Source organism: Puntigrus tetrazona, unplaced genomic scaffold, assembly GCF_018831695.1.
Source record: "Puntigrus tetrazona isolate hp1 unplaced genomic scaffold, ASM1883169v1 S000000647, whole genome shotgun sequence".
NCBI lineage: Eukaryota > Metazoa > Chordata > Actinopteri > Cypriniformes > Cyprinidae > Puntigrus > Puntigrus tetrazona.
Window position 1 is genome coordinate 153,926 of NW_025048268.1, and position 22,829 is coordinate 176,754.

The 22,829-nt window shown below is 36.9% G+C and overlaps 3 protein-coding genes, 1 non-coding gene and 2 pseudogenes across 6 annotated transcripts; 3 read left to right on the forward strand and 3 right to left on the reverse strand.

Annotated features, from left to right (window-relative positions):
• Positions 1-834: 834 nt before the first annotated feature.
• On the reverse strand, positions 835-2,485 carry LOC122334816 (annotated as a pseudogene).
• A 1,684-nt stretch (positions 2,486-4,169) lies between these two features.
• Positions 4,170-5,791, forward strand: LOC122334817 (annotated as a pseudogene).
• Positions 5,792-7,920: 2,129 nt separating this feature from the next.
• Positions 7,921-11,370, forward strand: tpt1 (tumor protein, translationally-controlled 1). Its single transcript, XM_043232712.1, has 6 exons — positions 7,921-8,067; positions 9,171-9,244; positions 9,448-9,635; positions 9,906-10,011; positions 10,473-10,589; positions 10,915-11,370. Exons 1-6 carry the CDS (start codon positions 8,040-8,042, stop codon positions 10,915-10,917), a joined length of 516 nt encoding a protein of 171 aa, XP_043088647.1. The 5' UTR covers positions 7,921-8,039; the 3' UTR covers positions 10,918-11,370.
• On the forward strand, positions 10,685-10,815 carry LOC122334831. The gene has a single exon (XR_006248818.1). It is a non-coding gene; the product is annotated as a small nucleolar RNA SNORA31 (small nucleolar RNA).
• Positions 11,371-12,880: 1,510 nt separating the features above from the next.
• Positions 12,881-18,619, reverse strand: gtf2f2a (general transcription factor IIF, polypeptide 2a). 2 transcript variants are annotated; one of them, XM_043232710.1, is made up of 9 exons: positions 18,440-18,619; positions 18,217-18,290; positions 18,100-18,118; positions 17,869-18,013; positions 15,599-15,646; positions 15,225-15,306; positions 14,879-14,978; positions 14,642-14,785; positions 12,881-13,391 (listed from the first exon to the last, which is right to left on the reverse strand). In XM_043232710.1, exons 1-9 carry the CDS (start codon positions 18,503-18,505, stop codon positions 13,272-13,274), a joined length of 798 nt encoding a protein of 265 aa, XP_043088645.1. In that variant the 5' UTR covers positions 18,506-18,619; the 3' UTR covers positions 12,881-13,271. The 2 variants fall into 2 exon arrangements, with proteins under 2 accessions (XP_043088645.1, XP_043088646.1); XM_043232711.1 differs by lacking the exon at positions 15,599-15,646.
• A 379-nt stretch (positions 18,620-18,998) lies between these two features.
• Positions 18,999-22,805, reverse strand: gpalpp1 (GPALPP motifs containing 1). 2 transcript variants are annotated; one of them, XM_043232709.1, is made up of 8 exons: positions 22,609-22,805; positions 22,291-22,423; positions 21,776-21,883; positions 21,516-21,677; positions 21,043-21,328; positions 20,570-20,734; positions 20,257-20,358; positions 18,999-20,051 (listed from the first exon to the last, which is right to left on the reverse strand). In XM_043232709.1, exons 1-8 carry the CDS (start codon positions 22,691-22,693, stop codon positions 19,833-19,835), a joined length of 1,260 nt encoding a protein of 419 aa, XP_043088644.1. In that variant the 5' UTR covers positions 22,694-22,805; the 3' UTR covers positions 18,999-19,832. The 2 variants fall into 2 exon arrangements, with proteins under 2 accessions (XP_043088644.1, XP_043088643.1); XM_043232708.1 differs by having other exon boundaries at positions 21,776-21,886; positions 22,609-22,804.
• Positions 22,806-22,829: the final 24 nt, after the last annotated feature.

Sequence of the window (22,829 nt, forward strand, 5' to 3'; positions counted from 1 at the left end):
AATTTTTTTCTAATTTTTGTATTTTGCCTTTTTTAATGAATACATTGTTTGTATTATTATATATGCATATTTTAAAATATGTCTATAGTCACAGTCAATTTCCCTACAAAAACTAGTTAAACATTTTTATGTACAGTATATGCATATTTTGCTATTAATGTCAAATATATTTTGCATTAATTGTTCTTTAGTTTTTATTGATCTGTTGTTTTTCAATTGATTATGTCATATCCAATGCTGCATGGGTCTGTAGTTCTTTCTCTCAACAAAGCTGTTACAGTTTGGTACATTATTTGTCCAAATACTGTTTAAATGCTGTTTTAGTTTGTGAAAAACTTTAAGACATTTTCAAAATCTCATAAAATGGATTTCAGAACAAAGTGGGTGGGTGCTGTTGCTCTCTCCTTTAACATTTGCATGTTTATTTATTTGTCATCAACTACTGGATAGATTTGACCTTTGATTTTATTTATTTTCCCGGTGCTTTTCCTGTCTCAATTATAAAAGCACAATGTACTGCTTTAAATACAAAACAAAACATTTATTTACACAATTAATATACATATATACAATTATATTTAGCTCGGGTTTCAGCTGGCGCTGCATGTTCAGCTCCTCCAGCATCTACACAGAGCTCCTCACAGACTGAAGAAGAGGAGAGAAAGCTGATGTTCTTCTCCTCTTTTCTTTGGTGCCCAGAGGAAGCTGTTCTCTACAGTTTCTGTGTCAGTACAAATCATTCAAGCCATTTATCTAGACTGATCCTGACCATACAACCCAACCAAAGACCGCAGTGATTGTGATTTCTGTAAAGTCATTGTCCACCTGTTCAGTTTAACCAGGGTGGAGCTCAATGTCATCTAAAGTGGGCCGATCTGCCGCGCTGCACTGAGACACGCGCTGATCAACTGACGGCACTCTGTTACACACAACACAGCACTTGTGTTCAGCAACACAAAACAACAAACAGGAGTCACAGGATTTGTGTCTCTTGCCTGTAGACAGCTTTCGAGGGAAGTGCAGTATGCTTTTGGAGGTGACTCTCCGTGTGACTCTGAAGGGCAACCACCGCACAGGATTTTATAGAGAGTCACCCCGACTGACCAAACAGTAGCCGGTCCTGCATGATAGCGACGCTGACCGAACCATTCAGGAGGGGCGTACTGAAGAGTGCCTGAGAGACACAGCAACAACAAAAAGACTCCAGTCCGAAATATCTTTCAACAGTTTCTCTTTGTTTGATCATCATCTACGTACAAACACATCCACAGAGTGATGTAGAGAGATCTTTCCTGCTGTAACGATAAAACTACCTGAAAACCATCTGTAGGCCGAGTCCTTTACTAGGTCTCCACAGCCAAAGTCCAGCAGCTTGACTTCATGTGAGTCCGTGGAAATCAGCAGGTTCTGGGGCTTGACGTCCCGGTGCAGGACTCGCGGCTCGCAGTGTTTCAACGCGCTGATGAGCTGCAGCAGCACTTTCTTGGCCAGGCTCTCATCCAGGTAGCCGTTCTCCTCACAGAAACTCTGGAGATCTTGGCAAGGAACCGGACGCTCCAGGATCATGATGTATTGAGCGGGACTGTCAAACCACTCCACGAGCTGCAGGACATTGGGGCAGGCAGGAGCTGAATTCACCAGAGTCATCAATGCCACCTCCAGCGGCAGCCGGCCATGTCCTTCCTGCAGGGACAAATGCTGTGTTATATCCAGATGTGTTCAAACCAATGAGAAACAGAACAGATTCACTCACAACTTTCAGTCTCCTCTGCGGCGTGACTTTAGAGACATATTTGATGGCAACCTGTAGACAGAACAAGCTCCTGTATAACATATACTGATCTCAATTCTTAGGCTTCTTGAATGAATAACAGAAGGAAATGTCTTACTGGCAGTCCATCAGATCTGCGTGTCCCAGCAAACACAGAGCCGAATCCACCTCTTCCCAGCAATGAACCCTTCACATATGTTTCTGTAACATAAGATCACAAGAAATGTCTGCGAGAGAAAACACGTTGTAGTATCTAACACTGTTCAGTAACGAGTCTTCTCATAATCTGAGCCTGATTTCTTTAATGTAATTCTATTCTGACCTCTGCGAGAGCGTTTGGCAGGTCTTCTGCATGAGGTGGATGGACGCTGATCTCCTTGACTGCCGCTCTGCCACTTCCTCTTCCTGTTAGTCTGATCCGCTGACACAGAAACGGCCAACTCAGAAGGTAGAGGAGCTATATAGCCAGGCAGCTCTTGACTCGGTGTCTGGGTTTGGTTTGGCAGCGGTTCCTGGTCGTGGTCACCAGAGACACGTCTCCCAACCTCCTGAAGAGCAGCGCTCCTGGATCTGGAGCGGCCTGAAGATGGAGCATTTCATCCATACAATAACTAAAGGTCCTTTTATAATAACCAGATATCACATAACAATAACACAAATAATAAACAACTGAAATATAAAACACTCACCGCGTCTTTCAGCCATGTGAGCCATTTAAACCAAACCAAACTCCAATAAATAGAAATACAAAGCAAGAAAAATAACAAAATAGCAACAAACTAAATCAATTAGCGAATGAAATAATAAATGTATACTGTCCTCGGAAAAACAACGAACAAAACAGAAAAAACCCTCCAAACTTCTTCAAAATTAAGAGAAGAACAGTTAAATAAGTATTCTCAGGATAAATATCTGCAAAAGTCTCTTTGAGGTCGCCTCATCTCTCATAAGACATTTATATTCAGAAAGAATTCATTTAGGTGCACTCGTCGCTATAGCAACTAAAATTCGAATCAAACAGACGTCGCGTGCGTGAGCGCATAGGTTGCTTCTAGCAAAAAAAAAAAAAAAAACCCTTTCTTTATTTTTAACTATTTATTTAAATTTGTGAGATTTATGTAAACACAAAGTTTTTCCTATGTGATTTTATATTGGACACAGATTTAAAAAAATATATTAATACGTATTTTTCTTTATGCACAGCATCGCCAGTTAATGTTAATTGGTGTAGTTATTATTTAATTATCATAACTTTTAGAAATAATTATAAATGTAGATATAGTTGTGTAATTCATATTCTATTTATTTGACAGGTATTCTTTTACGAATCAATTTACGAATTAATTTAAAATCAATTACGGAGCAAAATACATATGCTGTTGAAACGGAACAAGCAATGTGTAATTAAGAATGTTAATTAATTACATATATAATTTTCATTTGAAGTGATTAGGTATTTTATTAAAAATTAATTTAATCGATTTAACATTGTCGTCATATATTTATTGTGTGCGTATTTGAATCACGTGACCTGATCGTTTCCCCTTAGCTAGTCCATAAAAATATGAATATAAAAGCGCAGGTAGGTTAAGTTGTTAATAATAACTTAAATATTTGTTTTTAATCTCAAAATCCCGTTCAAATAATATTTATCACGTCTACACTCACTCATATTGATATTCATCAAATTCATATTTTCAGTTAAGGGAATAGAGACTTTTCTACTACTAACAAAATTGATGTGTATGAAGATAATGTTGACAATGATGTGGAGAAAAGGCTGTTTTAACTTAGCCAGAGCTTATAATAAAACAATATAAATATACGGATGATAATAATAATAATAATAATAATAATAATAATAATAATAATAATAATAATAATAATAATAATAATAGTGATAATAAATAGCTTACATAAAAATAATCAATAAAAAATCTGAACAAACGCAAACCATCTTAATCATGGATCAAGATATTTGATGTAACTAGGTCTATTTGTGAATAAAACGGACGTACGCACGCGACGTCGTCATAGCAACGAGTGTAATGATATGAATTCCGGCTGAAAATATAAACACTGTCTGTTTTGAGAAACGAGACGAGACGACTTCAAAGACTTTTGGAGAGTATTTTCTGCGCAAAACTGGGATTTTTGGATTTTGGAAGATTTCTATACGCAGAGAGTTCAGATTATTTCTGAGAAAACTTTTATTATATTATATTTTTTTCATTTGGAAGAAGTTCGGAGGCGTATTTCTGAGGACAGTATTTATTTGCTTGGTCATTCATTCATTTCATTAGTTTGGTCAGTTATTTTATTTTATTTTATTTTAATTTTAATTTTATTTTTAATTTTAATTTTATTTTTGATTTATTGGAGTTTGGTGGAGGTTTCAATGGCTCACATGGCTGAAAGAGCGGTAAGTGTTTTATATTTCAGTTGTTTATTATTTGTGTTATTGGTATGTGATATCTGGTTATTATAAAAGGACCTTTAGTTATTGTATGGATGAAATGCTCCATCTTCAGGCCGCTCCAGATCCAGGAGCGCTGCTGTTCAGGAGGTTGGGAGACGTGTCTCTGGTGACCACGACCAGGAACCGCTGCCAAACCAAACCCAGACTCCGAGTCAAGAGCTGCCTGGCTATATAGCTCCTCTACCTTCTGAGTTGGCCGTTTCTGTGTCAGCGGATCAGACTAACAGGAAGAGGAAGTGGCAGAGCGGCAGTCAGGAAGATCAGCGTCCATCCACCTCATGCAGAAGACCTGCCAAACGCTCTCGCAGAGGTCAGAATAGAATTACATTAAAGAAATCAGGCTCAGATTATGAGAAGACTCGTTACTGAACAGTTTTAGATACTACAACGTGTTTTCTCTCGCAGACATTTCTTGTGATCTTATGTTACAGAAACATATGTGAAGGGTTCATTGCTGGGAAGAGGTGGATTCGGCTCTGTGTTTGCTGGGACACGCAGATCTGATGGACTGCCAGTAAGACATTTCCTTCTGTTATTCATTCAAGAAGCCTAAGAATTGAGATCAGTATATGTTATACAGGAGCTTGTTCTGTCTACAGGTTGCCATCAAATATGTCTCTAAAGTCACGCGCATGAGAGGAGACTGAAAGTTGTGAGTGAATCTGTTCTGTTTCTCATTGGTTTGAACACATCTGGATATAACGCAGCATTTGTCCCTGCAGGAAGGACATGGCCGGCTGCCGCTGGAGGTGGCATTGATGACTCTGGTGAATTCAGCTCCTGCCTGCCCCAATGTCCTGCAGCTCGTGGAGTGGTTTGACAGTCCCGCTCAATACATCATGATCCTGGAGCGTCCGTTCCTTGCCAAGATCTCCAGAGTTTCTGTGAGGAGAACGGCTACCTGGATGAGAGCCTGGCAAAGAAAGTGCTGCAGCAGCTCATCAGCGCGTTGAAACACTGCGAGAGCATGAGTCCTGCACCGGGACGTCAAGCCCCAGAACCTGCTGATTTCCACGGACTCACATGAAGTCAAGCTGCTGGACTTTGGCTGTGGAGACCTAGTAAAGGACTCGGCCTACAGATGGTTTTCAGGTAGTTTTATCGTTACAGCAGGAAAGATCTCTCTACATCACTCTGTGGATGTGTTTGTACGTAGATGATGATCAAACAAAGAGAAACCGTTGAAAGATATTTCGGACTGGAGTCTTTCTGTTGTTTGTGTCTCTCAGGCACTCTTCAGTACGCCCCTCCTGAATGGTTCGGTCAGCGTCGCTATCATGCAGGACCGGCTACTGTTTGGTCAGTCGGGTGACTCTCTATAAAATCCTGTGCGGGTGGTTGCCCTTCAGAGTCACACGGAGAGTCACCTCAAAAGCATACTGCGCTTCCTCGAAAGCTGTCTACAGGCAAGAAACACAAATCCTGTGACTCCTGTTTGTTGTTTTGTGTTGCTGAACACAAGTGCTGTGTTGTGTGTAACAGAGTGCCGTCAGTTGATCAGCGCGTGTCTCAGTGCAGCGGCGGCAGATCGCCCACTTTAGATGACATTGAGCTCCCCCTGGTTAAACTGAACAGGTGGACAATGACTTTACAGAAATCACAATCACTGCAGTCTTTGGTTGGGTTGTATGGTCAGGATCAGTCTAGATAAATGGCTTGAATGATTTGTACTGACACAGAAACTGTAGAGAACAGCTTCCTCTGGGCACCAAAAGAAAAGAGGAGAAGAACATCAGCTTTCTCTCCTCTTCTTCAGTCTGTGAGGAGCTCTGTGTAGATGCTGGAGGAGCTGAACATGCAGCGCCAGCTGAAACCTGAGCTAAATATAATTGTATATATGTATATTAATTGTATTAATAAATAATTTGATTTTGTTTTGTATTTAAAGCAGCATGATGTGCTTTACAATTAGGTCAGGAAAAGCACCCAGAAGTTAGAAAAATTATAAAGAAAAACAAAAGGTCAAATCTATCCAGTACGTGTTGACAGATGCACAGAATGCATATCACTAAAATATTTTGTAAAACAAAATAATTATTAACTAAAATAAATAAAATTATATTTTTGAGTACTACTGTACTGTAGTGACCACTACTTGTGTTGGACCACTCCAACCTCGTATAATTCAGTTGTTTTGTAGGCCCCTATTGTAATATGTAAGAAATATCACCAGCTTCATGAGTACTTGTAACGTTTAATGAAGTGAAATTTTATTACAAATATTAATATTCAAAATATAATACTATTTATATAATTATCTTTTTTTAAGCTGTCTACAGTAGTTAAACAAGATTTCGGCAATAGTCTTTTTGTGAATATTTTATTTGCTCATGTCATTAGATACAAATATCGAATATCGTGACCACTACTTGTGTTGGACCACTCCAACCTCGTATAATTCAATTATTTTGTAGGCCCTTATTGTACAAGATGGCAGTCAGCATACAGAAAATGTTTGTTGTTTGTTTGTTTTTTGGTCAAACTTGAGTTCTGCTGTGGTTGTAGAATTTAGTTCCATCCCTGATTAAATACATACGAACCGGTTAATCACGTTCTTCAGGATTAGCAGAACATTAAACTCAATTAACAATATATAGTTTTTGTTACTGTCTTCCAGGCTGAATGTTGCACCATCTCAAAATCATGGCTGATGGCATAACTAGGACATTCAAAGCTGACCGTGACATTACCGTGCTTGTTTGGCCAGCCAACACGCCTGACCTGAACCCCATGTGGAATCTACGGGATTTTTTTAAGAGATTTAAGAGATTATAAACAATCGTTTCAACAACACAGAAGAGCTGAAGGCTCAATAGAGTCTCATTCATGAGCTGTAAACTCTAATGATCTGAATTAAAACAAAACAAACAACAACAAAACTTTTCAAATATTTTACATGTAATAAATTTTGAATATATGGAAGTTTCACTTTTTGAAATAAGTTATAAAAGAAAATGAATCTTTTCATGATATTTGTGTAGGCCTGTTTCCTTTTCAGAGGCTGTTATAAATGCTTCTGATTCTGAAGTTAAGAGAATTCAAGAGACGGATGGAAAAACATATGTTCAACAGAAATAATCTGTGACCCTAAACCACAAAATTAAATCATAAGGGTCAATTTTCTAAATATATATATATATATATATATATATATATATATATATATATATATATATATATATATATATATATATATATATATATTTATAACTATTATACATGTATATATATATATATATATATATATATATATATATATGAAAGCTAAAAGAAAATATATATATACATCATCAGAAAGCTAAAAGAAAACATCTGTCCATGATGTATGTTTTGTTAGGATAGGACATTATGTCTTTGAGATACTGTATTTGAAAATCTGAAATCTGAAATATATATATATGAGAAAACAAATATTGATACAAATTAAAATTATTTTGATATATTTACAGTAGACAATTTATTTAATATCTTAATGAAACATGATCTTTACTTAATATTCTACAGATTTTTGCCATAAAAGAAAAATCTGTCATTCTGACTTATGCAATGCATTTCTGGCTATTGCTACCAGTAAACCCGCGCTATTTCGTTTTTATATTCTATATTGTATATTTACATACTATAAAAGTTATAATGCGACGGTTTCGTGTTGAACCACGAGAGGGCGCCCGTGTTCTCCAGCGCATATAAAAGACGCTGAATCCGAGCGCCGGCCTTTTCAGCCGAGTCCACGATCAGGTCACAGCCTGCGCTGTTCGCCTCCTCGCACCCCAGACACAATCCAACAAAATGATCATCTACAAGGACATCATCACCGGTAAGGACGGCGTCTAGCACGACGTTACAGACCGGATTGTTAGGTTTTTACCAATATTTTTGCCGTCAAACGTTGTTAAATCGTTTAAACGGGCCTCTGGTGTATCCCCACTCTCCGAGGCCTAACTTTCTTGAATGCAGTTAGCATCGATGCTAACCGAGCCTCAAAATCGTGTAGTCGCGCGCTTTTCGCTGTTGAGCTCGATAACTTTTTTCTTTTTGTTTGTAGTCTTATAATTACAAATTATTGTAGGCCAAACCTACTTCACGGTATAAACGTATTCGGACATTTTCAAGCAATCTTGCGGTAAATGGGAACATTAGCCGCTGAGTTAAAAACGCCGGTTTGCCGGTTTGCTGCTGGTTAGAAGTTGTGCCGTTAGTCATTCATAATTTTTTTTTACACTACTCGGTTACGTTGATATTTTTGATAAAACTGTATCTTTTATAAATGTATTTTAACGACCGAAACGGAGGATGTTGAAAGTTTTTTTTTTTTTTTCGCAAATCGTTGAGAGATGATGAAATAGGCGCTAAACAGGGCGTGTGACTAGTCGGGCCGGAACACTTTAACTTGCTCCTGGCTTAGTCAGCTTTTTCCCAGGTCCTTTAAATGTAAAGTTGACGACTAAAATATGCGTTTTGTTAGCAAAAAGTTTAATCGTTGTCTTGAGTATTGATGGGCATCATTTTAGGCATTTAAATATCACTTAAGAACATTCCAGTAGTTAAACACTGCGAAAATGTGAGAAATTCGGTTAAAAGGAAAACAAGGCGGAGAACTTGAGTTTATGCCTTGTTCATTTGATGTTATTTAAAACTAAATAAGTACATAAAGTCCTTTGTGGAAAATGGTTGTGCTGTGCAACAATGTAAGGTTTAGGTTAATGTGCTTCCATGATCCCAAAAAAAATATTTAAGTCACAATTTTTTTTTGGAATTGCTAAAGGTTTCTTATTTCTTGTATGAAAGTTGTTGAGTCATACTGACCCCAAACTTTTGGGCGGTTGATAGCAAAAGCCCTCTAATTGGTTGCAACCGATTGGAGAGCGGGAAAAAATAGTATGGTTTTAAAAAAAATCGTGTTTTTTTTTTTTTTTGCAGGGGATGAGATGTTCTCGGACATCTACAAAATCAAAGAGTCTGAGAATGGCATGATGATTGAAGTTGAGGGGAAGGTATGTCACAGAACATGCAACGATGACCAGTTTAAGACACCCATCGAAACTGATTGCAAGGCCATATTTGGTTTTATGTATATTCTAATCAATCACGCAGATGCTGGCTTTAGTAGTACAATTGCTAATCAATGTTAGTACTGAAGTGTTTACTTTGAGTGATGGGTCTGATATCAGCAGCAGTCTTTGCCTCTGTTTTGCAGATGATCAGCAGGGCGGAGGGAGACATAGATGAAGCACTGATTGGTGGCAATGCGTCAGCAGAACTTCAGGACGAGGGCTGTGATTCTACCACTGTCAGCGGTGTAGATATTGTCCTCAACCACAAGCTTCAGGAGACCTCTTATGACAAGAAGTCTTACACAGCCTACATCAAGGACTACATGAAGGCGTAAGTCGTAATCGAGGAGTGTTGAACTCTAGCGCTACAGGAGAATGAACATTCACTGTATTTGAAGACTTGAACCTTTGCATCATTGACTGCTCAGTGTCTTGCATTGTGGCCACCTGGGTTTCCAAATGTTTAGATGCTAAATGATTGGCATGTAAGATTGGATTTGGGACTACAACAAAACATTTTTTTAAAACAGCTGATGTACTTGTCAGTGTGCAAACTAAAACTATTCTAACATGCTTTTTTTTTTTTTTTTTTTAAATGCAGAGTAAAAGCCAAGCTGCAGGAATGTGCACCTGACAGGGTAGACCCCTTCATGGCTAACGCACCGGCTGAGGTCAAGAAAATTCTAGGCAACATCAAAAATTATCAGGTGGGCTGTTGTAATGGCTGACATGTCACCGTCTGTGTATACTCAAACGGTTGATAAGATTAAGTCTTTTCAATCAAAAATGCCATAATACTGCGAAATTATTTTAGAATGAGCAATTTAAGTCTATTGAAGATTTCAAACTTCAGTATTCAAATATAGTTCAGTGTCACTTATTACTGTGAAGCATCCTATGACGAATAAACTGCTACATTTACTGCTACAGTGGTTGATAACGTCAAAGCCCTCCAATGGATGTACAATGATGACAAACTTAAGACACCTTTTGGTAGTTAGACCTATGAACAGATTTGCCTGTACTTAACTTTTTCTAATCGCACAGCTTGCTAGTGCTGAAGTGACTGGGATAAAATCATTGTCTCATTGAAACTAAAGATTTTGCATCCGTGCGCAGTGATTTAAGACAGTTGGCCGTCTAACTCGTTTCTCTCCACCACCTACAGTTTTTCACCGGCGAATCCATGAACCCAGATGGCATGATTGGTCTCCTTGACTTCCGTGAGGATGGTGTCACACCATACATGCTTTTCTTTAAGGATGGTCTGGAGATTGAGAAATGCGTAAGTTTGTAGCCAATTGTTTTTTTCCGTATTTGCCGAGGGGGTGGGTGTGACGTATAGAATGCCCTGATCATTTAGGGAACCATGCTTTTATGTAGCATCCACTGATAGGCCTGTTGCCGTATCGGTGGCCTCTGGGTTTGCACAAGGATGCGAAAGTAATATTCCTCAAGATGTCTGGCCATCTGGAAGGTGGCTGGAAAAGACTGACCTGAGGAGAACAGGACAATCGCATTAGCTTTTGAAAGCGAAAATGGCATGATAGCTTGGTGTCTTGAATGAAGTGTTAGCTTGGTACAAAACTGACTTTTGTTTTCTTTCATAGTAAACTTCCCAAGCATCTACAAGATACCCCTTCAATTCTGGCCTCTGCTTGGTGGATTGGGCCCGTGGATTAAACCAGGCATTCCCCCTCATCCTTTCCATCAGGACCAGAGGCTCTTTTAACTTCACGAGGCCACTGTTTTCATTTCTTGATTGGCTTATGCCCGTCTACAAGACGTGAACTTGTCCTTTCATGAAATTAAAAACAGGACTTTTAGCAAGCCAAACCGCAATGTGACAAGGTTGTGGAAAAAGAAACTGAGTATTTTTGGGGTTCTGTTTTATTTCTTCGTCATTGAGATGAAGTTGACTGCTGGCTTCTCATTTGCTGTGCACGTCGGCTTCTTGGTTCAGCATATGTACAGTTGTAATTTCCCCCCGTTCCATATTGAATCACAGGATTGTATAGGATTTCTTGGCACCATTATTGAATAAAGTCAAGCTGCTGGCTAATTGACGTTTGTGCTTGTTGTGCAAGTTGCTAAACTTTCAATTGTTCTATTAATGACAAAATGATTAAGGTGATGATTCTAATCAACTGTGAAGATGAGAATCTTTGAGGTAAACTGGGAGCCTTTTATATAGAAGTGACAAAACGGTTACCTAATGAAGGGAGATGGGCTGAAATTGTCCAAATAAAGTGTTTACTGAAGTTCCTATAATGTAGATGGTACAACAAAAAGCTAGAGATTTTAAAAAATAAATAAATCTAGTTGATCATAGAGGCCCAACAGTTGGTCAAGATTCTATTGAGAGGTGCCTCAAATATGCCATTTTTCCTAATATTCCATTCACAGGGCTGGAATATTGGGATAATATACACATTAGGAACTGCGGTTCCTTATGACTAAAATGACCAATTTTTCCTTCCCCTTATTACATGGTATGGTAGCTAAAATCAACAGTTTATCTATTCCTTACACAATGAACGGCTGAATCTACCATTTTAAAATTAGAAATGGAAAAACATTTTAAAAGCCTGTTGCTGTAGTGATACGTTCTGAGTTATTACAACAGACATGTATGTGTCGACCAGTGATCCACAAATCTGGACCTCAAGATACGTTTTCCTGCAGGGCTTTGCTTTAGCTCGAATCCAACACACCTGAGCATACTAATCAGTGTCTTCAGGATCATTAGAAACACAGGTGAGTTTTATCAGGGTTGGAGCTCCAGGGTAAGATTTGAGGAACCCTGGTGTAGACCTTATTGTTTGATTAGGTTTTATTTTAAAGAAAGTTTAGGATTTAAGATTTTCATTGTGTTAGCTGTTTGGTTTGCTAAGAATGAACAAACTACAAGTTTTACAAAAGCATATGATTAAATGTTTATATAATTCTACTTCTATGAGGAACATTTCAAATCCTTTTAAGATTACAAGGAAAGGCCCTTGAGTTTACAAAATGAAAAAAAAAATAAAAATTTTGAATGTCTGGATAACTTAATATAACCTGTGAAATGAGGCCAAATATGGCACAGTTGAGACAAAAGCTATGCTAAATTACAGATCATGATAAAAGCGCATTATTTGAGTAAATGGTTGTGGCTCGCTCAGATATGTGTTAGAAACATAAATGCCTGTTTTTTGGAAGATGGGGTGTGTCTGACATCAGCATGTGAAAGCAACGATATGCAGACTTTGGAGTCCTTGATAAGCACATGAAAGTGTCTTTAGCATCAGTATAGAGAAAGCCAAATGCTTCACAATGGCGTGGTGTTAAGATTCACCCCCTACTCAGCCCTGCAGTTATCCATTTGTTGGTATCATTACTAATCAAACCAAGCTCTGCACCCACTTGTAAACTTACAGAACCTCATGTCATAAATCTTGCTTTCATAAAGTTTAGACCTAATTTTTAACAAAAAAAATATATTAAAAAGATTAAATATTATACATTTTATTTAAATATTTAACCTCAGTCCTGCTGTGTGAATTGTAAAAAAAAGTTTCACATTGCATAGAACGATTTTTTTTTTACAAAAAACCTTTATTTCAAGAGCATTTAAGAACACGAAATACCATATAAAATAAAGAGTTTCAATCAGAAAACTAAATCTGAATAAAACAACTGTTTGCCATCAATCTATCAATGTTTCTTTAAGAAAAAATCCAACATCACTCTTTTATACACAACATTTATAAGAGAAGATTAGGTTCTTCAAATCTTCCGTCATCTGACATAAGAACAACTCTATAACTAGTTTTTTCATGGAAATCCCTCGGTTTGCGTAACACAACTGCACGGCATTGTAAAATGCTACATAGTTTTCTGACACACCGCTAAAAACAACTGAATCATCCATGAAACGTTTTAAACTTATTGGGAAGTTGGCTTTTTGGGTTTTCATAGAATATGTTCAGTCGCTCTTCTCTTCGTTCTGGTAGTGTCTGTACTCGGGTTTGAGCTCCCAGGTGTTTTTGTGGGTGCCTTTGACATTGTATATGCCAATGTCTCGAAGAATCTCCTTCAGGTAAATCTACAAATTAAGAAAGGAAGGTTTTAGAGGTAGCCCTTCATCGTGGGACTCATGAACAGGCATCAAAGACTGACACCGGAGAGAAGAAATGGTTAAATAAAGTCATTTGTTTACTTTGAGCTGTAAAATGTTTAACCGCTGATGTCACATGGACTATTTTATTGACGTCCTCGCTATCTTTCTGGACCTTAAACATGTCTATGCAGGACAAAAAAAGCTCTCGGATTTCATAGTTTCAAACACGAACAAAGGTCTTACAGGTTCATAGGAATGACATGAGGGCAAGTAATTAATGACAGAATTGTCTTTTTTGGGTAAACTATAAACATTAGATTGATTTCTAAAGGGTCATGTGACACTGAAGACTGGAGTAATGAACTTCTGAACAGTAGTGTATGCGAGTTATTATTAGGGCTGTTAATCGAATCAATTACAGGGTATTACTATTAATCTAATTCATCGCACACTAAATTTGATGGTGAAAATACCACCAAAAGATTATTGTTCATAGGCTAAATGTAGTAAAGTGACCAGACTTTGTTTGGAAGCGGACAGAGACCACCTCTTCAGCTTGTTTGTTGCGCACTCGAGTGCAACTGCTATTTATTTACACCTGCCCAAAAGATTTGCACCATAGGAGAGATGAACACTCTACAGAACTCTAAAGAAGAACTAAAACTACAATCAGGTGGTTTCATGAATTAAGTAAAGGGTTCTCTCTATGACCGGGCTACTGAATCATTGATTCATGCGATTCGTTCAAAAAGCAGATTCATTGAGAAACTAAACATTGCCGTGTTGCTCAGAGATGTACAGTTCTGCTGTGGCTTTATAGATAATATTTTCATGGCGAAATTGAACAAATCACAATATTGCGTTTAAATTTTACACAATAAAATACATTTTTATTCACTGAGCTGTTGTATAAAAAAAAAAAAAAAAATCATATGAGCACTCTGAGATATTGCTCTTGCTGCTGGTGTGTATTATTATATGATATAAACGAGGCAAAAACGCATTTGGGAATTTTTGTTTGCTTCAGTATCTTGAATTTTTAGGCCATAAATACATTTATGGAGCTGTCCAGTGTCCTATTTGTCAACTGTATGAAATATAAGAAGATGTACAGGTCTGGGGGTGCGGCCAGTGCATTAATTATTTTAATTGCGTTATTTTTTCATAACTAATTAAGTAAACATGTTAAGCTGACAGCTCTAGCTATGTTGTAACGTTAATGTAGTGTAACTCACCACAGGCTGTTTTGTGATGTCCACCAGATCCTTAATGTTATAATACTGGTGCTTCTCGAAAGCAGAGAACAGCATGTCCAGCACCTGCTGTTTATCTGCTCGCGCCCTCTTCCCTTCTTCTTTCTTCCTCTTTTCATAGTCCAGCTGAGGGAAAAAACAAAAGAGCGCGTGCATCAAAATTCAACTGTAAACCAGATACTTCAGACATCAGTTGGACGATGCAAAAGCTTGACCTACATTATAAGCATGATTAGCCACAGGTTTGTAGTTGGTTGTAACTGCTTTGTCGAGCTGTTGAGAGAACCTGAGGGGTTTAGATAACTCCTCGATCTGCAATCTGCAAAAAAACATAAATTAATAAAATAAAATAATAATAAAAATCCTTTATGAGCATATTTAAGTTTAAAAAATAGACTGTGTATGTGGACCTGTACCGACACAATAACATCTATAGAGTTTAAAGGTGCTGCCTAAATAGTTGGCTTACAAAATCAATTATGTATTTCCGTGACAATTGTGTTTTTTTATGTAGGCAGCTTACTAAAGTTTGACACAGAGCTAGTGTTTGCATACGTGAACGTACTTCTTCAGCCTCATGTAGCTTTCACTGACGGCTGGTCTGCATTCAGCTCTCTGCACCACCACTCCTTCCAGTGCGATTTTATCTTTGTGAAAGAAGAGAGACATTAAAACTTAATGACAGTTATAACTGCGTGAGATCGCTGCTGCAACCCACAGCCTGATTCTGCTCAGTCATTAAATCAGCAGCGAGAGGTGCATTCGCTGCTCCAGGCTGGGATATTTTCTATCTACGAATTCTTTAAATTAGGCCATGGAAAGCATTTAGAATTTCTGTTTTGTTGGCTGATTGTAAAATCGATGGCCATTAACAGTGCAAGGCTTGACGTGGTCCTTCCTGGACCTCCACTCAAGCAGGGGGCGACGGTGAGCACTCACCTGGGCCTGTACCTGTACCTGAGCCGCCGGCCTCGGCATCTGACTGCCCTACGAGAGGGATGGCAACATGAGAACGAGGGGGAGTACATGCCAAAGTAATCACGGCAGGCCAAGCCGCACGGCAGCTTCTTACACAGCAGTCAGCGAAAGCAAACGCACAAATAGACAAAGAAAACAAAACAAAAAACCACGCAGATACAACCAACAAGCCGCAGAGAACCTCTGATCAGTCGGTTCATGAGGTAGCTTCACTGAAACCAAGAAGAAAATGGATCTAAATTAATCCAAAAACCATCAACCAAAAGTAAGGATGCAGAGATTCTTATAAATCTGTGTTTTTGTTTTTTTATTTTTTTGTAAAGGAAGAGATTAATACTTCTATTCAAGGATGCAATTAAAATGTAATAAAAATTAAAAATTGCTATAAAAATGTAAATATTTTTTAAAATTCATCCTGTAAAAAATAAATGTAAAAATAAAATAAAATGAACAAATGACTGAATGTATCACTGTTTCAATCAATCAAAAGCAGCACAACTGCTTTCAGCATAAATAAATGGATTGTTGCAATCATAGAAAGAAATTACAATTTAAAATGTATTAAAGTATAAAAAAAAGATTATATTTTTGGCAAATTGTTTTTGATCACCTAAATGCAGGATAAAAATAAAATAAAATGAATAAATAAACAATAATAATAATTCAGCCATTTTTAAATAACTGGTCCAAGGACACTTAACAGAAGAGAAACGACCAGGTGTTTGGAACTCAAGCACACTCAGAACAACTAATATAATCCTCACGGTCACTACAAAAATAAAAGTGAATTAGCACGGTAACTATACAGAGCTGGTCATGCACACACAACACCCAAGCTACACATCAGAACTCCATGTTAATCAAGGAACAATTAAAGCAGTGAGCAGATTTGGTTTCCAAACTCAGTGATATCTGAAGGCCCATTCTAATGTCTTCTACTATTAAAACACCACAATCACATACACTGATTGAGAGGCAGAGGTTAGCAACTGCAAGCTTAAGAGACCAGATAAAAACTATTAAAACCTAAAATCTGATTCATCTCACACAACAGACAAAGAGCAGAGAGAGAGAAACTGAATAGAACTGGAGGAAGAGAGTATGAGGCAACTGAAGTATGTACAGGAAATCCCAGAGATGGCACGACATGACTTACCCAATGAGCTGTTTGAAAGCAAAACTTCAGTTAACCAGAAAAAAAACTGATACTTAAATATATTTTTCATAAAAATGCAAATAACTAACATTATATGTCTCAGCATTTATTCAGAAATTATGAATATATTTCTTTGAAATAAAATCTTATCTCAACATTTAATGAATTCTATGCTATTTTTATTGGTATTTATTTGTAAGACTAATTAATTTTAATTTACCTGATTTTATGCCTATTTGGTAAAAAAGGATTTGTATACTTAATGTTTTTAGATTTGTTATGTAAAATTATAGCCGTATTGTAACCAAAATTGGTACAAAATGCCCCAAGTGGCAAGTATTATTATAACAATAATTAATGGAGTTATTATTCAACATTTCCATAAATGTTGTACAGTTATGACATATCTGCTTTTCAATAAACTGAGTGAAATAATTCACATCTTCAGTAAAAAAAGAATAATAAAATAAATTATATATATAACAGATTTATACATATATATATATACACACACACATTTGTTTGTTTATGTATGCATGTATATTTATTTATTAAACTTTACCCAGAGAGGGAGTCATATAATTTTACAGTTTGTGCTCTAACATCTACTAAGTTCACAAATGCTTCTATTTATTTCCTAAATTATATTATAACAGATTTTTATTTGGATGCATTTTTATCCTGCACATGCTACATGTTACAATTTAAAGTAAATGCAGAAAATAAACTCACACTGTTCTTAAGTGACCATCTTAACTTGTTATTTAAAGTATAACAACATTTTTAGATATTTTAATACAGTGGTTCTGAAACTGTACTGCAATAAGTACAAAAGAGATATTAGAACAAGTGCAAAAATACAAATATAAGCTAGTAAATTGGATAACCATTATTGATATTACATGGAATACATACATACACACACATATATATATATATATATATATATATATATATATATATATATATATATATATATATATATATATATATAAAAGCATATAGCTAACATATTTGCATAATTTAAATAGACAGCAGTTTAAAGCTTTACATGTAGTGACATCCTGGTTCTCACCTGAAGAGTTTTCAGTAAAAACAGCCAGAGTCTGTCCACCGACCGTCTGAAGGGTGAATGGATGCTCTCTAGGGGCTCGTACCATAGAGGTTTTCTCCCCAATGGTGTCTATGGTGGTCAGCTCCTCGTTAAGTGTGAAAGAAACCTGCCAATCAATCAGAAAATGACCTAATTCATCTAAACACGAGTCCCAGATATAAACCACTGAATGTTCAAAGACATAATAGTTACCTCTGCTTTGCCTTGATTCCTGCACACACAACAATTGCATTAATATTAATGTTTTAAATACACATTTAACTCATAGTGTCCCGTAGCATGTAGGCGGTATTGGTTTTTGCTACATACTTGCTTATTCGGAGCTTCCCAACTTCTCCTCTCCCCGTTGCTTTGGCCCATTGCTGTGACAAATACTTCGGGACCTTTTATGAAGTGCGTGCAAAAATCGTTTTAATACAATGCCCATATTTAACCTGTTTTTAATAATTACACGAATAAGCAGAAACCACACTGTACATGCTAAAGCCATGTTCAAAACCCAGTTCATCGTCGAGCTATTTAAAGCACTTACTTTGACCAGCCAGACGCCCGTGTTCTGTTTTGCCCCGGTTAAATCCACCTCTCCTTTGTCTGACATGTTTGTTAATAGATTAAATATTTCTATTCTAATTATTTCATGTGGATTTAATGCACCGCTCCCACGCTACACACTTGCTAGCTAACACACCATCAACAGAGCATGTACGGTAGCCTGTTTAGGACAAAAACGAAAAACGCGTTGCTTGATACAGTGGATAACGTTCTATTTGTTACCTTAAAAATTATTAGTTTATATATATATATATATATATATATATATATATATATATATATATATATATATATATATATATATATATATATATATATGTTTTAAGTCGCTTTGCCATTTTATTTAGTAAAAATAACAAATAAATGAATAAAAAACTAATTTATTTGGATGCGAGTATGTTTTTCGGAATAGAATAAATCTGTTTTTTAAATGACAGTCGATACACACAAAAAAACAAACAAAAAATGGTCGCTACACTTTTACTGTTTTAGCACCATGGCTATTTTTCAGAAGAGTAGTAGAATAGAATAGAATAGAATAGAATAGGATAGGTTTTTATTTATAGAAATGACCATACTTTATTATAACTGAAAAAACATACAAAAACAACTGAGTTTAGCCTTGTCGCCTCAAACTTATATGGTTAAAATTATAATGCAAAAAGAAAAAAAAGGGATAATTTTACATGGTACAACAAAAAATAATATTAGGAATAATATTAGGACCATCATGATTGTTTGCATTGTAAACTTATCACTGTGAATCACGATTAATATAGTAATAGTGTACTGAACAGGAAAGATGTAATGAATTTAAATGGTAATAATATTCATTTGACAGCTGCATAAATCAAAGTACAACAAAAAACTAGTGATGCAAATACTTTAGAATTTCCATTGTTACTATCATAATGATGAGTTTTTATCACTGAGTTAATAATAATTTGGTATTAAGTGTTATGACAGCACAAAAAGTTTTAATGGATCCAATAAAAAGATGGTCTCATCTTTAATTAAGCAAAATATAAATTCTTTTTTTCTTTTATTTTAGGGTGAAGAACTTTCAATGAGAAAAGCACACTCTGGGGCACAATACATGACCCAACATTAAACAGACAGAATACAAGGGAATTCACTGGATATAAACAGCAATACTTACGTATTAATTACCTACTAATAAAAAGGTAGCCTAAAAACCTATAGAAGTGACAAAATTCCAAAGGCTTTAATGCATTAATACAATTAAACATCTGTCAAAAAAATAATGATTCTCAACGAAAGTTTCTTGATGAGGATGCTGCTTCAAAGATGGCAATGCAGTATCCTTTAGAAAACAATCCTTGACAACAAGAGACACGTCTGTTGAGCGTCCCTCACAGGAACATGCGGTCTTTGCTGTGTGAAAAGCGGGTGTTCAGCTCCTGTGACTTTTTGAGCAGAGCTTTTTTCTGAGCTTCATCAAACCGATTGACTTGGAGGTCTGCGTCTCTGTCGAAGGGCCTTCTTTCCACAGGCTTTTTAGCGTCCTCCGCAGCTTTTCTTTTCATCTTTTTAGTGTGCATGCTGATAAGGGATTCACCACGCTTGGACTCCTAAACAGAGGTGAACATTCGCAAACTGAAATTGACATTTTAATACTTAAGCAGTCACAGCTTCATCTAGCAAACCAAAGGTGTGGTCCATCAAAGTGAGCTACTGCTAAATAAATAGTTTTACTGTCAAACACAAACTAAAAGTATTCCAAACCTTTTATTGGTTGCATATATTAGCGCCATATTGTAAAAGACAAGAACTTACATTATATTTAGAAACTTTTTCAGCCATATCAAGCTCTTTCTGAGACAGACGAGGTCCATCATCCTTGGCAGATTCACCTTTTTCCTTAGCCTCTAGTCGTTCCTAGAAGAAACAAGCAAGAAGGGGATTTCCAAACGATCCATGAAATCTCTCTTTTGTGAAACCCGGTGTTAAACAAAAAAGAAGAAGCTTATATCACCTGCAGAATCACATATGATCATCTATGAATCACATATGGAAAGTCTATGATGACTCTCCCCAACAATCCTCACGTTTTCACATCTAACCTCAATTACATCTATTACTAACTCACCCTAGCTTTTCGCTCGCGGTCAGCGGGAGTGTCAGTCCAAATGGAGCGGTCTTTGTTTTCAGGGCCTGATCTTTTCTTGAAGGTTCGCGCTTCCAGGCCCACGTGCTGCAACTCTGGAGGCAACTCTGTCATCCAGCTCTCTCTGGAGAGCACTTTGGGGCCAGTCTAAAAGCAGAAGAGTCCCAGATTGTTGAGTCTGCCCAGTGACTGGAATAAATCAACATCTATTTTCACGTTGAACAAAACAGCTCAGCCAAGTTCTTTGGTCTCATTGTACAAGCACAGCAAAATGAGCTGGGTGTGAAGTATGTAAAGGGAAATAAAAACTGAAAGCATATAAGGCTTAACATTAGAAGCATATGTGTAAAGCTAGAAAAATACAAAAGTAAAAATATTAGTTTTTGCATATTGTATAATGCTTATGAAAAATACTTGCTAAATAAACAGACAAAAAAAAAAAAAAAAGCACTTACATCCACTCCCGTAAGTTTGTCTTTCATTCTTTGAGCTCTTCTTTCAAAGTCCAGTGCCACAGAGTCCTGGGATGGTCCTTTTGATGGCATTGGTCCAACGACATAATCATCTTCTTCTTCTTCTTCTTCTTCTTCTTCTTCTTCACTGCTTGACATATCTGGTGTATAATCTGGTGGTAGAGCTGGTCCTAAAAATCCTCTAGCATCTTCTTCTCCCTCCTCTTCATCCTCATCTGCATCATGCCTTTTAAAGCCTGGAGGTAAAGCAGGTCCTACAACAGGTGGTCTGCAGAGGAGAGAGAGAGAGAGACATTTACGTTCGCACACAGCAGTATGTAATACTACTGAAAAGAATAGAGTGTAGGGCTGCCAAAATAAAAGTATGTGTTTGCATGTGTGTATCTTATATCGTTATATGCGCATATAAACAGCTCTAGTGTAGTAGTGATGTCCGCTGTGTTTGTTCCTGTCACCTTTCAGGAGATTTGTCTTGCTTTCGATATCCTGGCGGTAAAGCTGGTCCTAAAAAACCTGTAGTATCATCTTCTGCATCTTCATCTTCATCCTCATCATCATCTTCATTATGATCTTGTGTTTTGAATCCTGGAGGGAGCGCAGGTCCTAGTAGAGGTGGCCTGTTGATGCAAAATGTAGTTCATCCAAGACTTAGATTGAGATGCTTGAATTGCTCTACAAATTACCATGTGGGATACTATTATTAAGTGTTTATTACACTTCAGGTGATTTCTCTCCCTTTTGATATCCAGGAGGAAGAGCTGGACCAAAAAAGCCATCACCCTCTTCCTCATCCATCATGACTTGCTTTATATCCATCTCATCTCTGCTGTTAAAGAACCATAAAAGTTGCACGTAAACATCAGTTGCCACTTCATATCCACTTTAAGGTGATAAATGCTTAGTTTCGTAATCAAAGCTCTACAGTTTTTATTATGGAGGAGGCAAAACATACTGTGTAATGTAATAGCCTACAACGATGATTGACAAACTGAACAAATAACCTCTAAAAAATAAATATACAGAAAATTAAGTAAACCTGAATAGGATTTCTAGCAAGGCCTTTCACATGCTAAAATTATGAAGTCTCGATCATACTACTAAAGGCATGTAGATAGTGTGCACAGTGGGTGTGATAGAGTATGGTTTATACGGTTGATCTCCTAACACAACACAATTACTTTGTACAGATGGGTTTCATTTATGACACCTTATTAAATGTGCATCACATACTTTGAAGAAGGCCGGTTCCTAGATGATGATGAGTATTTGGCTCTCTTGAACACAACCTCCTCCTGATCACTGTCTTCACAGGAGCTGGAGGACTCTGAAGCTTTATACTTTGGAGGCAAAGCTGGACCTATGACTGGAGGCAACATGTTTTATTAATTACAATCCAAAGCACTGGATGATTTAACGATGGTGAGAAAGGCGGGGAACACCTTAGACAATCAGTTTTGTTATGCATTTGAAAATGCAAAATAAGAATGACTAAAAATATTATGCAGTTCACAATGCAGCTACAATTCCTAACGTTACGTGTCAACATACTTGCGGATTCCTCATCTGAATCATCATTTTTGCTTTTCCCCGTCGTCGGTGGCAAAACGGGTCCAATTATGTTTTGATTTGACATCGCAAAAAAGAAAAAAAATAAATAAAGCACATTTATTCGTTCACAAACCCAGAAAAATGCTACGATACATTCAACGCATTCTCTTATTTCCGGTTAGAATTTTAGTACATTTCAAATTAAAAGTCCTGTTCCGGCG

Coding starts and splice junctions, on each gene's coding strand:
- gtf2f2a (XM_043232710.1), bottom strand. CDS start 18,505: ATGTCAGACAAAGGAGAGGTGGATTTAACCGGGGCAAAACAGAACACG. Junction 14,786..14,878: donor TGGCTAATCATGCTTATAAT/GTAGGTCAAGCT, acceptor TTTTTCCCTCAG/CTGGACTATGAAAAGAGGAA. Junction 13,392..14,641: donor ACATCACAAAACAGCCTGTG/GTGAGTTACACT, acceptor CTTAATTTGTAG/ATTTACCTGAAGGAGATTCT.
- gpalpp1 (XM_043232708.1), bottom strand. CDS start 22,693: ATGTCAAATCAAAACATAATTGGACCCGTTTTGCCACCGACGACGGGG. Junction 22,424..22,608: donor TTCAGATGAGGAATCCGCAA/GTATGTTGACAC, acceptor TGTTGCCTCCAG/TCATAGGTCCAGCTTTGCCT. Junction 21,887..22,290: donor AGGAACCGGCCTTCTTCAAA/GTATGTGATGCA, acceptor GTTCTTTAACAG/CAGAGATGAGATGGATATAA.
- tpt1 (XM_043232712.1), top strand. CDS start 8,040: ATGATCATCTACAAGGACATCATCACCG. Junction 8,068..9,170: donor CTACAAGGACATCATCACCG/GTAAGGACGGCG, acceptor TTTTTTTTGCAG/GGGATGAGATGTTCTCGGAC. Junction 10,012..10,472: donor GCAACATCAAAAATTATCAG/GTGGGCTGTTGT, acceptor CACCACCTACAG/TTTTTCACCGGCGAATCCAT.